The 13552-nt window shown below is 38.3% G+C and overlaps 1 protein-coding gene across 1 annotated transcript in view; it reads right to left on the bottom strand.

Moving 5' to 3' along the window:
- The window catches only part of HECW2 (HECT, C2 and WW domain containing E3 ubiquitin protein ligase 2), a 248404-nt gene extending 236873 nt beyond the window's left edge, over positions 1 to 11531 (bottom strand). Inside the window, exon 1 of the mRNA XM_052663718.1 lies at positions 11240 to 11531. Within this exon, the coding sequence (XP_052519678.1) occupies positions 11240 to 11531 (292 nt within the window). The remainder of the gene's footprint in view (positions 1 to 11239) is intronic.
- Positions 11532 to 13552: the final 2021 nt, after the last annotated feature.

The following is a 13552-nucleotide window of genomic DNA, read 5'->3' on the forward strand; positions in this document are numbered from 1 at the left end:
GATGATGACTGCAGCCATGAAATTAAAAGATGCTTGCCCCCTGGAAGAAAAGTTATGACCAACATAATAGCGTATTAAAAAGCAGAGACATTACTTTGTCAACAAAGGTCTGTCTAGTCACAGCTATGGTTTTTCCAATAGTCATGTATGGTTATTAGAGTTGGACTATAAAGAAAGCCGACCACTGAAGAATTGATGCTTTTGAACTATGGTCTTGGAGAAGACTCTTGAGAGTTCCTTGGACTATAAGGAGAGCAAACCAGTCCATCTTAAAGGAAATCAGTCCTGAATATTCATTGGAAGGAATGATGTTGAAGCTGAAACTCCAATACTTTGCCACCTGATGCAAAGATCTGACTCATTTGAAAAGACCCTGATGCTGGGAAAGATTGAAGGCAGGAGGAGAAATGGAAGACAGGATGAGACGGTTGGATGGCATCAAACAACCTGATGGACGTGAGTTTGAGTAAGCTCTGGGAGTTGATGATGGACAGGGAAGCCTGGCGTGCTGCAGTCCATTAGGTTGCAAAGAGTTGGACACAACTGAGCGACTGAACTGAACTGAACTAATGACTGTAACTTTCAAAATAAATTTTGATAGGTGAATAATATATTTTAATGATTCCCAATGACCAAAAAAAAAAGAAAAAAAACAGTACTTCACTACCACTTCGGGCTTTCCCGGTGGTTCAGCAGTAAAAATTCTGCCTGCCGTGTAGGAGATACAGGAGATATGGGTTCAATCCCTCAGTCAGGAATATCACCTGGAGGAAAAAATGGCAACCTGCTCCAGTATTCTTGCCTGGAAAATCCCATGAATAGAGGAGTTTGGGGAGCTACAGTCCATGGAGTCACAAAGAGACACAACTGAGCATGACGAGTGAGAGTCAACTTCACTTCAGTACTAGCATTCTGTTTTCTTAAATAAGTAACAATGTTTCCTTACATTTGAATTAAACTTATGTAGGATGAGGAATTCCAGGGTTCTATACGTAAAGATGATAATATGGCTGCTTATCTTAGTGATATTGCCATAGTTACAAAGACTGCTACTGCTACTGCTGCTAAGTCACTTCAGTCATGTCCGACTCTGTATGACCCCATAGATGGCAGCCCACCAGGCTCCCCCATCCCGGGGATTCTCCAGGCAAGAACACTGAAGTGGGTTGCCATTTCCTTCTCCAATGCATGACAGTGAAAAGTGAAAGTGAAGTTGCTCAGTCGTGTCTGACTATTCGCGACCCCATGGACTGCAGCCTACCAGGCCGTCCATGGGATTTTCCAGGCAAGAGGACTGGAGTGGGGTGCCATTGCCTTCTCCAAGTTACAAAGACTAACAAGTAATAATAATAATTTCTAGAAGAAATTTTGTTATTTTCATAGCACTCCATTCAGGCAAATGAATTATGTGATGCACTAGAAAATTCTAAGTCAGCTGACATATGCTGACTGTACCCCTGCTCAAATCAGCATTTGCAGTGGGTCATGTGCATAGCAATATTCACCTTGTTTATCCCCTTGAAATGGCTCAGGAATGACAGATTTTGGCAGTTAAAGTGAACAAAGAAAAAAATGGCTGTTACACAGCCCCAAAGTAAGAATTTAACCTCCTTCAGATGTTCACTGAATTCTTAAGGCTTTCCCTTTTCACATGAAATGTTTAATCACATCAAAAATATGCCACAGGACTTACACTTACAGAAAAACCTATCTATTTGGATGCTTTAAAAAGATACATATTTAATACTTAGAATCCTATTAATTAATGTAAATTTTCAGTTGGAAATTTCAAGATTTTTTTAGGTTAGTCTTTCAGTAACATATCTGCTTCTATATTACAGCTTAATGATGTAACTATAGTCTAAAAAATTGTTCTTATTTTTGTAGAATAAAAAGATGATCATTCCTTGATCTATCAATAATCATATAATAGCACTTTTTCATACCAGAAGTGTAATAGTTATATAATGAATATACAGGTATATATTTCTGAATATCAAAAACAGTACAGACATTCTTCATGTGAAACTCACAGTTTTCAGAAAAACATCCAAGATTGCTTAGAGTGGAAGATGCATGTTTTGAAAACATGGCCAAAAAAGTGAGTGTTTGAAGCAGGAGAGTTCAGGGAGTAAATTTATTTGTATTTAAACATACAGCACATTCCATATGGAATCCATGGGTAAGGAAACAGCAATCTAAAGGCCAATATACTGTATAATAATTGGGAAAAAACTAGAATGACAGCACTATATTATCTTAAATATAGATATTTTAAAATTCTTTTCAGATGCCTGCTACACAGTAAACTCCTAACATTGTTGAGCAAACAAATAAATGAATACCAAAAATAATCTTTTGAATAAAATCGTTAAGAGAAAACTACACAGATGGCCACCTGGCACATGAAAAGATGGTAAACATCGCTAATTATCAGAGAAATGTACATCAAAATCACAAGGAGGTATCACCTCACACCTGTCAGAACTATCATCAAGAAAACAAAAATGCTGGTGAGGATGTAGAGAAAAAGGAACCCTCCTAAACTACTGGTAGGAATGTAAATTGGTCCAGCCACTAGGGAAAACACTATGGTGGTTCCTCAAAAAACTAAAAATAGAACTACCCTATGATCCAGCAGTTCCACTCCTAAGTATATAAACACTAATTTTAAAAGATATATGCACCTCAATGTTCATAGCAGCATGTTCGACAATAGTCATGAACAAATACTCTTAAGTGTATTTGATAGCTACTCTGGAAACTAAATACCTAATGCATAAATTATTCCACATGATTGAATTTCAGATTAAACTGCAGTTTTTCTATCGCCTTGGAAATCATGCTGGTTTAGAACCTACATAATACTCAAATTAATATACTGCATTATTTAACAGTCATGTTTTAGGTGCTTTGTATAATCCCCATAGCTCAAGCTCAAAAGAATGGATTTTGTTTTCTGTAAGTAGAAGTAACCCAGTATGTCACTTTAATCTGAAAATCCCTTCTTCTGGACTCAGTGGCTAAATTCATCTGCTGCTTTAAACTACCAAGAAAATGGTTTCACTATTATTAACAGTAGCCAACATAAGGATGATAGTTTACAATCAGTAAGCTCTTACAAAGAGCCCAGGCACTTTGCTAAGAATATTATATGCATTATCTCATTTAATTCTCATAATACTAGTATTTTTCTTCATCCTCTTTTTTTTTTTTAAGATGGGGAACCTGAGATTTAAAAACATTACACAATTCTCCCAAGCTAGTAAGTAGACTTGAATTTACTAGTCTGTCTGACTACAGAGCCTGTGCTCTTAACCACTGATAACCTCAGAATTCCTCAAACTGTGCTGCATGTGACAATCCTGGGTGGGCAGCCCACAGACAAAAGTTATTTATTAACAGTTAATGCATGTTAGAAAGAAAAACAGCTAACACAACAAATCTCTCCCAAACCCTGTGGCTTAGAACAACAAGGTCAGGGTAGACAACCAGTTCATTTTCTTTAGTCAGATGGTTTAAGGAAAAGGATAAATAGTACAAATGGTAATACAACACTGTGAAAATCAAGAAAGTAACAATTAGCTAAAGGTTTAAAAACACTGGACTATATTTTTCAACACACAAGAAGAAAAATGAAGACTGGTTCACAGGACACTTAAGCCCCAGTCTTGACTGCACGCAACTACCAGCATGGTTTCACCATACTGGACCTTAGTCTTTCTTATCTATAAAACACGAGCTTAAGCTTTGGGATCTCAGAGCTCAAAAATACATGATCCTAATGCCTTGGATCATTATTGCAATTTTATTGCAAGAGAAGACTCTTGAGAGTCCCTTGGACTGCAAGGAGATCAAATCAGTCAATCCAAATCAACCCTGAATATTCATTTGAAGGACTGATGCTGAAGCTGAAGCTCCAATACTTTGGTCACCTGACGTGAAAAGCCAACTCACTGACTGAGACCCCCATGTTGGGAAAGACTGAGGACAAGAGAAGGGGTGACAGAGGATGAGACAGTTGGATGGCATCACTGACTCAACAGACATGAGTTTAAGCAAACTCCAGGATATAGTGAAGGACAGGAAAGTCTGGCATGCTGCAGTTCATGGGGTCACAGAGAGTCGGACACAATTTAGTAACAAACAACAGTCTTTAGAGATACACTCAACATAGATGCTGAGAGGTATACTCAAAGGACAGTCCATTAAATTTACCAATTTAATGTTGGTAAATTATCTTTTTGTTACTGATCCATGACAAGAGAATAAGCTGATCCAGAATGTGAAATACCTACATCAGTAAGCCCATTATTTAGTTTAGATGACTTTTTTTCAGCCAAATCTTCTCAATGAAGGAAGCTTCCACATTGATTTACATTCTATAGAAAGTTTCTTACTGAGTCACAGATCAGTTCAAACAGTTCAGTCCATGTACCTGAAGTGGCCTGCACATGAGAAATGGCAAATAAAGCTTCTTGAGTGTTTTTGTTTTGAAGAATCCAAAAAACAAGCACAAGATAAAAAGTTAAGGGGAATTTAATAGTGAGCCTGAAACAAATTTAGTATTTTCTGCCTCTCTTTAAAAAGTGTCTATTTGATTTTTCATGGAAAGCTGTTTGTGCTGATTGCCCAAGAGTTCTTACACAATAAAAGCATTTGGCTCTTTTCATTTGGAGAGTTTAGGAGGAGGCAGTGAGTAGCACTATTAACTTTGTGAGGGGTCAATTCTAATTTTGGAGACAAATTATAAATCTAGTGATTTCTGGAAGCTATCTGCAAGGTATTCATGGCTATAATTTGGAGATTCAAGGCTATAGGTACATTGCGATCATCTCTGGAAATCCTGGGTGTAAATGAGACTTTCTGGAGGGAGGAAATATAATTAGCTTCTGTTTTAAGAACAATGTTCACAGTCAAAGTTTCCCCAGATAGTGATTTGACATTTTCAACTTTTTTTTCTTTGTATTCCCAATAGGATCTCTACATTGGCCAAAGTGTCTAAAGATTCTTATTTCTGATCCAGAAGGACATGTTTTCCCTCCAGATTAGTAGTGCTAAAAGTCATTCAGAGCAAACTGAACAGTGCAAAACATTAGCAATTAGCTAAACAAAAACAAATCACACTTCTAGGTAGGAAGAAAATGTAAGCCAAGAGAAACAACAATCAAAATGCACACTGTGCCAACAAGCCACACCTCCCCAGCCCTATATTCCACCCAAATCCTTCCCCTTTGGGACTTATTTCTATAGAGACCATCTCTCAGTTCCACAAATAAAACTAGATGTTGCTAGGAAACAATCCGGCTTCTCAGGACACAGCTGAAAAGGAGTGGCTGCTTCCTACTAAGAGGTATAGAAACCTGAAGATATTCCTGCTGTATGTGCGTTTACGAAACTTACTTCACACAGCCCAAGAGAGAACATATTATGCATATTCCTTTAGTCACGACAGCCTTAAATTCAGGACATCACTAAGACAGACGCCAACACTCTTTTCCCATCCTAGCCCTGCATTCATCCTTTACTTTCAGGTCTTCTCTAAATCCATCATCTACCCTATCTCCCTTTAACAGGGGCCAAGAGAACTGTTTTGCATATTTTCAAATTATTAAATACTCATTTGGAAGATTTTTCCCATCATATCATTGATTTTATTAAACTTTTGAAAATTTCCACATGGGTTGGAGCTACTACTTTGAAAATTTTATGTCAAATTTCTGTTACTTCTTTTGAAAACAACCAAGTGGTTTTTAGCTATATTAAAGCAGCCCAAACCATCTCTGAAGCAGTAACTACAGAGGTAGCCCACTCAACTCTTCATCTTGCCTTTGACAGCAGTTGTGTTCCTCTTTTTTCCTTTCTCATCTTAATAGCCATCCCAGCGGCTCAGTTAGGAATGACTGCTGGTACAAGAAAGGCGCACTACTGATGACTTAAACACAGGTGAAGATTTTTTCCTTTGGAGTGCCAGTCCAAGCTCTTTCTTTCTTCTCTGTAATCCTCGGCTCTTAATCTTCTTGACTGATAACTTATGGTGGTTACATGTATATAACTAGTCAAGATGTCACATCCTTTCACCAGAGTCCCAAGCACAAGAGAAAGTGGGGGCTAAAGACTCTCTTTATGAGGCTCCGGCTTTTCCTTGGAAAAGGAAGTTGCCCCAAAGTCTTCCCTTTACACATCACTGGCCAGAACTGGGTCACATGTGCACTCTTAGGCTACTCACTGCTTGGACTGCCACATCAGTTTAGACCTTTCTTAAGTCTAGAGAGGGCCCACCTGCCCTGAAATCAAGGGCTTGCTGCCCACCTCCTAAACCCATAATGAAGCAGGAATCAGGAAATGGCTGTCAGTTAAAGACCATAGAGCTGCCATCCCTGCCTTACCACATGGGATGGCCAAGTTGTCACAGAAGTGAGGCTGTCTCCAGTCTAGAGGTCAAATAATCCATCCAGAGTGAGATGGACTAGCCCCAGGAGAGAAAGGGCTATCTCTCCTTAAATCAAGGCCTCTTACTCTCACTTTGAGGTCCCAGATAAGTCAATCTTTCTTTTAAACACAACTGTGGTTCTGCAACTATATGAATGACCCATGCTTAATATTTCAGATGTTAGTACCTGGGCCTTTTAAAGTCATTCATTGAGGCTGCTACTGCTGCTAAGTCGTTTCAGTCATGTCCGACTCTGTGCGACTCCATAGACGGTAACCCACCAGGCTCCCCCGTTCCTGGGAGTCTCCAGGCAAGAACACTGGAGTGGGTTGCCATTTCCTTCTCCAGTGCATGAAAGTGAGAAGTGAAAGTGAAGTTGCTCAGTCGTGTCCGACTCTTAGTGACCCCATGGACTGCAGCCTACCCCATGAGATTTTCCAGGTAAGAGTACTGGAGTGGGGTGCCATTGCCTTCAAGACCTGTTAAAAACCAACAGTGTGTCTGAGAGTACCACATATCTCATTCTACCTACATGATACTTCTATTCCTGAATGCTTGTCTCTGTGTTCATCCATCCTTTTAAGAGGTCTGAGGGCACTAAGTCCTCACCCCTCTTCCACGCTAGGGATCTAAAACTATTTGAAAATATACTAAGGAGACAAACATAGGGGACTCAAACTACCATTTATTATTTATTCAGAGTTCTCTGGAAATGGCTAGATGGGAAAATTAAGTGGAACCTCTTATCACCCATCCTAAATCAAAAGTAGGGGAGAAACTTCTGCTCCAGGCCATATTGTAGTAATTAGTTCCAGACTTGTCTTCCTAATGAAACGAAGTTCCAGACTTGTCTTCCTAATGAAACGACTGTAAAACTAGTAAGCATTTATTTTATGACACTGCACAATAGACTAAAATCCCAGAGAGAAGGGAAACTTATAATGTGACTCCATGATCATCCTGATCTCATCCGAGGAACAGTTTCCTGAGTGCAGCAAAGGGAGCCACAGTTCATGACAGTTCTAACGAGCTAAGGAGGCAGCAATCAGAGTTTGTGTCAACTGAAGTGGCTAGAATCTGCAGGCAAGGCACTGGAAAGAGTGATGAGGGAATAAAGGCCAAAGGTCCATGTGGGATCCCCCACAAGCCTTTGGCCATGGTCTGGGCTGCATATGTGCAGGGTGAGATTACCAAGGCTTTCCAGAGAGTAGCTGCTCCAGAGCTGAGAGTGCAATGGAATTAAAGTAGTCAAGCAGTTCTGGAGAACACTGGAATTACAGCCCAGCCAGAGAGAATGGTCAATGTTCCAGGCATCTGGCTAAGACATCAGAAATACCATTACTTAGGAATAAGCACAAAGTCCTAGAGTAAAGCCCACAATAGACCTACTCTAACAAAGCCCCAAATCAAGTCCTAACAAAATCCATAAAGGAGACTAAACCTGAGGACTGAATCCCATTAAGTTAGAAGAGCTAGATAACTATATTAGGCTTTCCACAGATACATTCTAACCAAGTGTTAAATCATAGCTAGTAAGTTCAGGGAGATAAATCATCCAATCAGAATAAAAATAAACATTAAAATTAAAAGTATGCCACAGAACTCGAAATTTCTACAATATAGAATCCTCAATGTCCACTCTAAAGTGAAAAAATGCAAAGAAACAGGAAAATGGGACTCACAGTCAACAGAAAATCAGACAATAAAAACCGACTCTTAGACAAGCCCTCCTCTAAGATTGGATATAGCAGAGAATTTAAAGCAGATGTATTCAAATCAGTTCAAATAAATGAAAAAAGATATGGTCTGATAGAGTTAAGATATATCAGACTCTCATAAAAGAAATTAAAACTATAAAAAGGGAAATGCATAGTTTATCAATGAAAAGTCAAATAACTGAAATTTTTAAATCCACTGAACAGGCCGAACAGGAGAATGAAGAAAAACAAAAAGAAAAGTTGGCAAACTAGGTTGAATCCAAATACTAAAGAGATTAAAGAAAAATTAACCAGAGCCTCAGAACCTTAAAGAACAACATGTAACATATGTGTAACTGAAGTCTCAGAAAAATAAGTTCTCAGAAAAAAGAAAAAAATATCCAAAGAATTCATGACCAAACTTTTCACAATTTTCATTAAAAACATTTACTTAAAAAGCTTAAAGAATCCCAACCAATATAAATAAAAAGAAAATCACACCTAGGTACATTATAGACAAACAGCTGAAAACCAAGATAAAGAAAAAAATGTTGAAAGTAGCCAAAGGGAAAAAGAGAGACACATTACACACAGGGAAGCAAAAATATCATGATGATATGTGAGAAAGACACAGAGAAAACTTGAAATTAAAGAAGAATAGCACTTTTCAAGAGATATATTTGCCAAAATATTTTCCTAGCTATATCCTTGGGCTAATTCTCAATTTAGACCTCTGATCTATACTCTAGAAAGTGAAACAAATACAACACCAAGATTTTGTGACTTTGGTCAGTTGGGAATAAGATAAATTTGGCCTTCCTTTCCTTAGTTCCTTCTCAGTTAAATATAGATAAGGAAATAAAATAAGAAACAAAGACGGTGGGGGGAAAACTATAAAGTAATGGGAATCACTGTCTTAAGTGATTCTAGCATCTTACAGATTAAAGTGTTATTGTTGTTTACATTGTCTTAAGTGATTCTAGCATCTTACAGATTAAATTGTTGTGGTTGTTTAGTCGCTTAATAGTCTCCATTTCTTTTGCAACCCCATGGAGTGTAGCCATCAGGCTCTTCCGTCCATGGGATTTTCCAGGCAAGAGTACTGGAATGGGATGCCTTTCCTTCTCCAGAAAATCATCCTGACCCAGGGATCAAAGCCACTTCCCCTGCTTTGGCAAGCAGACTCTTTACCACTAAGCCACCAGTGAGTGAGTGAAGTTGCTCAGTCGTGTCCGACTCTTTGAGACCCCGTGGACTATAGCCCACCAGACTCCTCCATCCATGGGATTCTCCAGGCAAGAGTACTGGAGTGGGTTGCCATTTCCTTCTCCAGGGGATCTTCCCAAACCAGGGATCGAACCCAGGTCTCCCGCATTGCAGGCAGACGCTTTAACCTCTGAGCCACCAGGGAAGCCCACAAATTAAGGTATTCACACACAAAAAAGGAACCACCGTATGCAAGAAAATAAAAGTGTATCCCAAAAAATGTCACATAAAAAAATCATCTAAGAAAACACAATATGCTATTTGTAGCTTCATATTAAGCATTACAAAATCTTAAGTGAGAAAAAAAGGAAAAAGTATGAGAAAAGTGAAAAAAAAAATGTTTCATAAAATCTAAAAGGGCAAAATTACATCAAAACCACAAAAGTTACCTCTAAAGTCACATCAAAACTGCAATATTCTTTTGTGAACAGAATAGATATTAGATATAAACGCATAATTTTTAAATCATGTTTCTCCCTCACTATAAACACATTTAAACACACCAGGGAAAATGCTGAACTCCGAAGACTTTTCCTCCCCTTTTTCTTTTTGTCATAAGAGGAAACAGAAAAATTAAAATTCATTGAATTTTTGTTTCCATTTCTTGCTATCTAGCATGATTCAGCAATAAAATTTACATAAGTAAATACAAGTCAATTTTATTTTAGTCAATGCAAAATTGTCCAGAGAAACAAAGTGCAATGGGTTTAACATTTTAATGCAATTTCAGCAAGGATATTACTTTGCCTCAACTAGGGTTTCTCAACAGTGTGCTGACATGTGAGGATAGATAATTCTTTGTTGCGAGGGGGTGTCCTCTGCATCATAGGATGTTTGGCAGCATCACTGTTCTCCCATTTCCCCTATCCAGTTTTGCCAAACAAAAACATCAGCAAACACTGCCAAATGTCCCGTAGAGGAAGTAGGCAAAGTGCCCCTGGTAGAGAAGCAGTGCATAAACTAGTTTTTCCAACCCTACTCCCACTCTGTTCACACACACACACACACACACACACACACACACACAAAGTGCTTGGCTTATAATCTACATTGAAAGGAACAATGTCTTCTGATAAGACATCTGTTGTTAATTTTTTTTTTTTAAAGAACTCCCTTCATTCAGTGATAAAGCTCTCCAGTTTGGGGGAATGTTAAGATTTTCTTACTAGATTTGATTTAGATTTCTTTATGACTGTTTAGTAGGTTTTACTTTTGCTTTTAACTCAAGTAACAGATATTATATTTTCTGGGACATGCTTAGTCATCATGCACTCACCTATGAAAAGAGATGCAAATCAGCTAAACAGGGTTGGGACACTTTTATTAAAACACATAGCAACCTATTTCTAAGTCATTTGTTAGAAGACTATGACACTTTCTTTACCTAATTGATCTAGGACACATCACGGAATTTTGAAATAAAAAGATACTTTAAGCTGCAAGTTATTCTTAACGTAATTCAACCTTCTGAAAATACAGAACATTTTTATATCAGTAATCTAAATCCGAACATCTTTTTCATTGGTTTAAAAATATTAGTCAATGTTTATAGTCACCTCTTTCCAAAATGCAGCTAATGATCAAGGGTAAAGTGAAGTTTTAAAAAGAAAATACTGCAGGTTCTGACATTTAATTAGGGTAGAAATTAAGCACAGAATTCATATCAGCAAAGGTATTTATGATTATTGATTCCCCTACCCCAAAGAAGAAGAAAAAATTCCCAGGATATGGCTGTTCTAATTTATGTATGTGAATTTCTTCCCAAGAGAAACAACAGAATAGTATAATGTCAGATTAAAATGTATGCACTAAGTCACAAGCAAGTCCAGTACATCTGACTCACCTATGTGATACAGTCCTATCCAATCACTGGGATCCACCTCCTCTTTAATGTCCCAGAAGATGATGAGGTTCTGGGCTTGCCCCAGCGTGTACTCATACATGCTGGCCGTCAAGCTGGAGCGGCTCTCAGAGGTCACCAGATCTGTGTCACTGTTGGCCCGCTGTAGGGTCATATTCTCGGTCATGGAGCTCTGGGCAGCCAGGCTCTGGAGGTTCTCTGGACTCAGGGTGTACCGCATCTGGGGATTTCGACGCCTTACAAAAAGCAGGTGCTCCCGGGCTGAGCTAGCCATCCCGTCTGCTTCTCTGAGACTGACTTCCTACAAAGCTGTAGAGACAAACACATACAAAGCATTAGCACTACAATGCAAGGAATTACATTTAAGCTTCCCAGACAATGACTTTATGAGTGTTTTTTAAAGCCTAACCCATGCAATAATCTGCTGTCAAAATAAAACATACTACTCTACTGTCAACTGATGATGTCAGAAACAACTTCCATAGACTGAGGTCACATGATGGTAAAGGTCATCAAACACCTGTGGCCTCAATTTCACTACTGGGCACAGTGTCCTCATAGCAATTAGGAAGGGGCTTTCCCTACCACCCCTTTTATGTCTATCCTTCCTCCTTCAGAAATAGCATCCTCCTCTCCTTCACCCAACTCACATATTTATTTGTTGATGCAATTAAATTTTAAAATAGCAAGACAGAAAATTTTGACCCATGTTAAACGGAGTTGAAATACACCAGTGAGGACAAGTTCATGTGCTCAGTTTCCTTCTCAAAGGAATAAAACCCACCATATCCTTCTTCAGGAACTTTCCCAAATGTTACCTCCTGACTTACATATAGTTGGCCATTCCATTTAAAACTGCAACATCCAAGCATTTCCCACCCTTCCTTCCTTGCTTTACTTTTCTCAAAAGCAATTACTATGATCTGATGTACCACAGAGTACCATGCACTTATTTCGTTCTTGTGAATTTTCCCCCACAAGAAGATAAGCTTGGGGAAAGAATAGTCTCCTCAATAAAAGGTGACTGGAAAAACTGGGCAACCATGTGAAAAGAATGCAACTGGACCACTACCTTGCACCATACACAAAAAATCAACTAAAAATGGATTAAAAACTTGAAGACCTGAAACCATAAAACTCCTAGAAGAAAACACAGACCAAAATTTCTTTGATATAAATCATTTGCAATATTTTTTTGGTTCTGTTTCCTAAGGCAAAGGAAACAAAAGCAAAAGTAAATAAATGGTATCTAACTAAACTTAAAAGTTTTGGCACAGTAAAGGAAATCACTGATGAAACAAGAGGACAACCTACTGAACGGAAGAAAATATTTGTAAATGATATGACTGATAAGGAGCTAAATATGAAGAGATGATATATACTGATAAGGAGCTAAATAAACTGATAAGGAGCCAAAATATACAAAGAGCTTATGCAACTCAATATCAAAAAAAAAAAAAAAAAACCTAATCAGAATATAGGCAGAAGATCTGAATACACAGTTTTCCAAAGAACACATACAGATGGCCAACAGGCACAAGAAAAAATGCTCAAAATTACTAATCATCAGGGAAATGCAAATCAAAACCACAATGAGATGTTCCCTCATACCTGTCAGAATGGCTACCATCAAAAACGAAACAAATAACAAATGTTGGCTAGGACGTGGAGAAAAGGAAACTCTCCTGCACTGTTGGAGGAAATGCAAATCAGTACAGCCATTATGGAAAACCATATGGAGATTTTTCAAAATATTAAAAATAGAACTACCATATGATATGAGATCAAATCAGTCAATCTTAAGGGAGATCAACCCTGAATATTCACTGGAAGGACTGATGCCAAAGCTAAAGCTCCAGTATTTTGGTCATCTAATGTGAACAGACAACTCATTGGAAAAGTCCCTGATGGTAGGAAAGATTGAGGGCAGAAAGAGAACAGGGCATCAAAGGATGAGATGGCTGGACAGCATCACCGATGCCATGAACATGAACTTGGGCAAATTCGGGGAGATGTTGAGGAACAGGGAGGCCTGGCTTGCTGCTGTCCATGGGGTCACCAGGACTTGAACATGACTAGGCAACTGAACAACAACAATGATACAGCAATTCCACTTCTGGGTACAAAAGAAATGAAAACAGAATCTCAAAGAGACATCTATACTCCCATGTTCACTGTCATGTTATTTGCAATAGCCAAAATATGTAGACAACCTAAATGTCATTATGAATAAATGGATAAAGAAGATGCAATATTGATGTATGTATGCAATACATACAAGGGAATATTATCCAG

The sequence above is a fragment of the Budorcas taxicolor genome, chromosome 2 (assembly GCF_023091745.1).
Source record: "Budorcas taxicolor isolate Tak-1 chromosome 2, Takin1.1, whole genome shotgun sequence".
NCBI lineage: Eukaryota > Metazoa > Chordata > Mammalia > Artiodactyla > Bovidae > Budorcas > Budorcas taxicolor.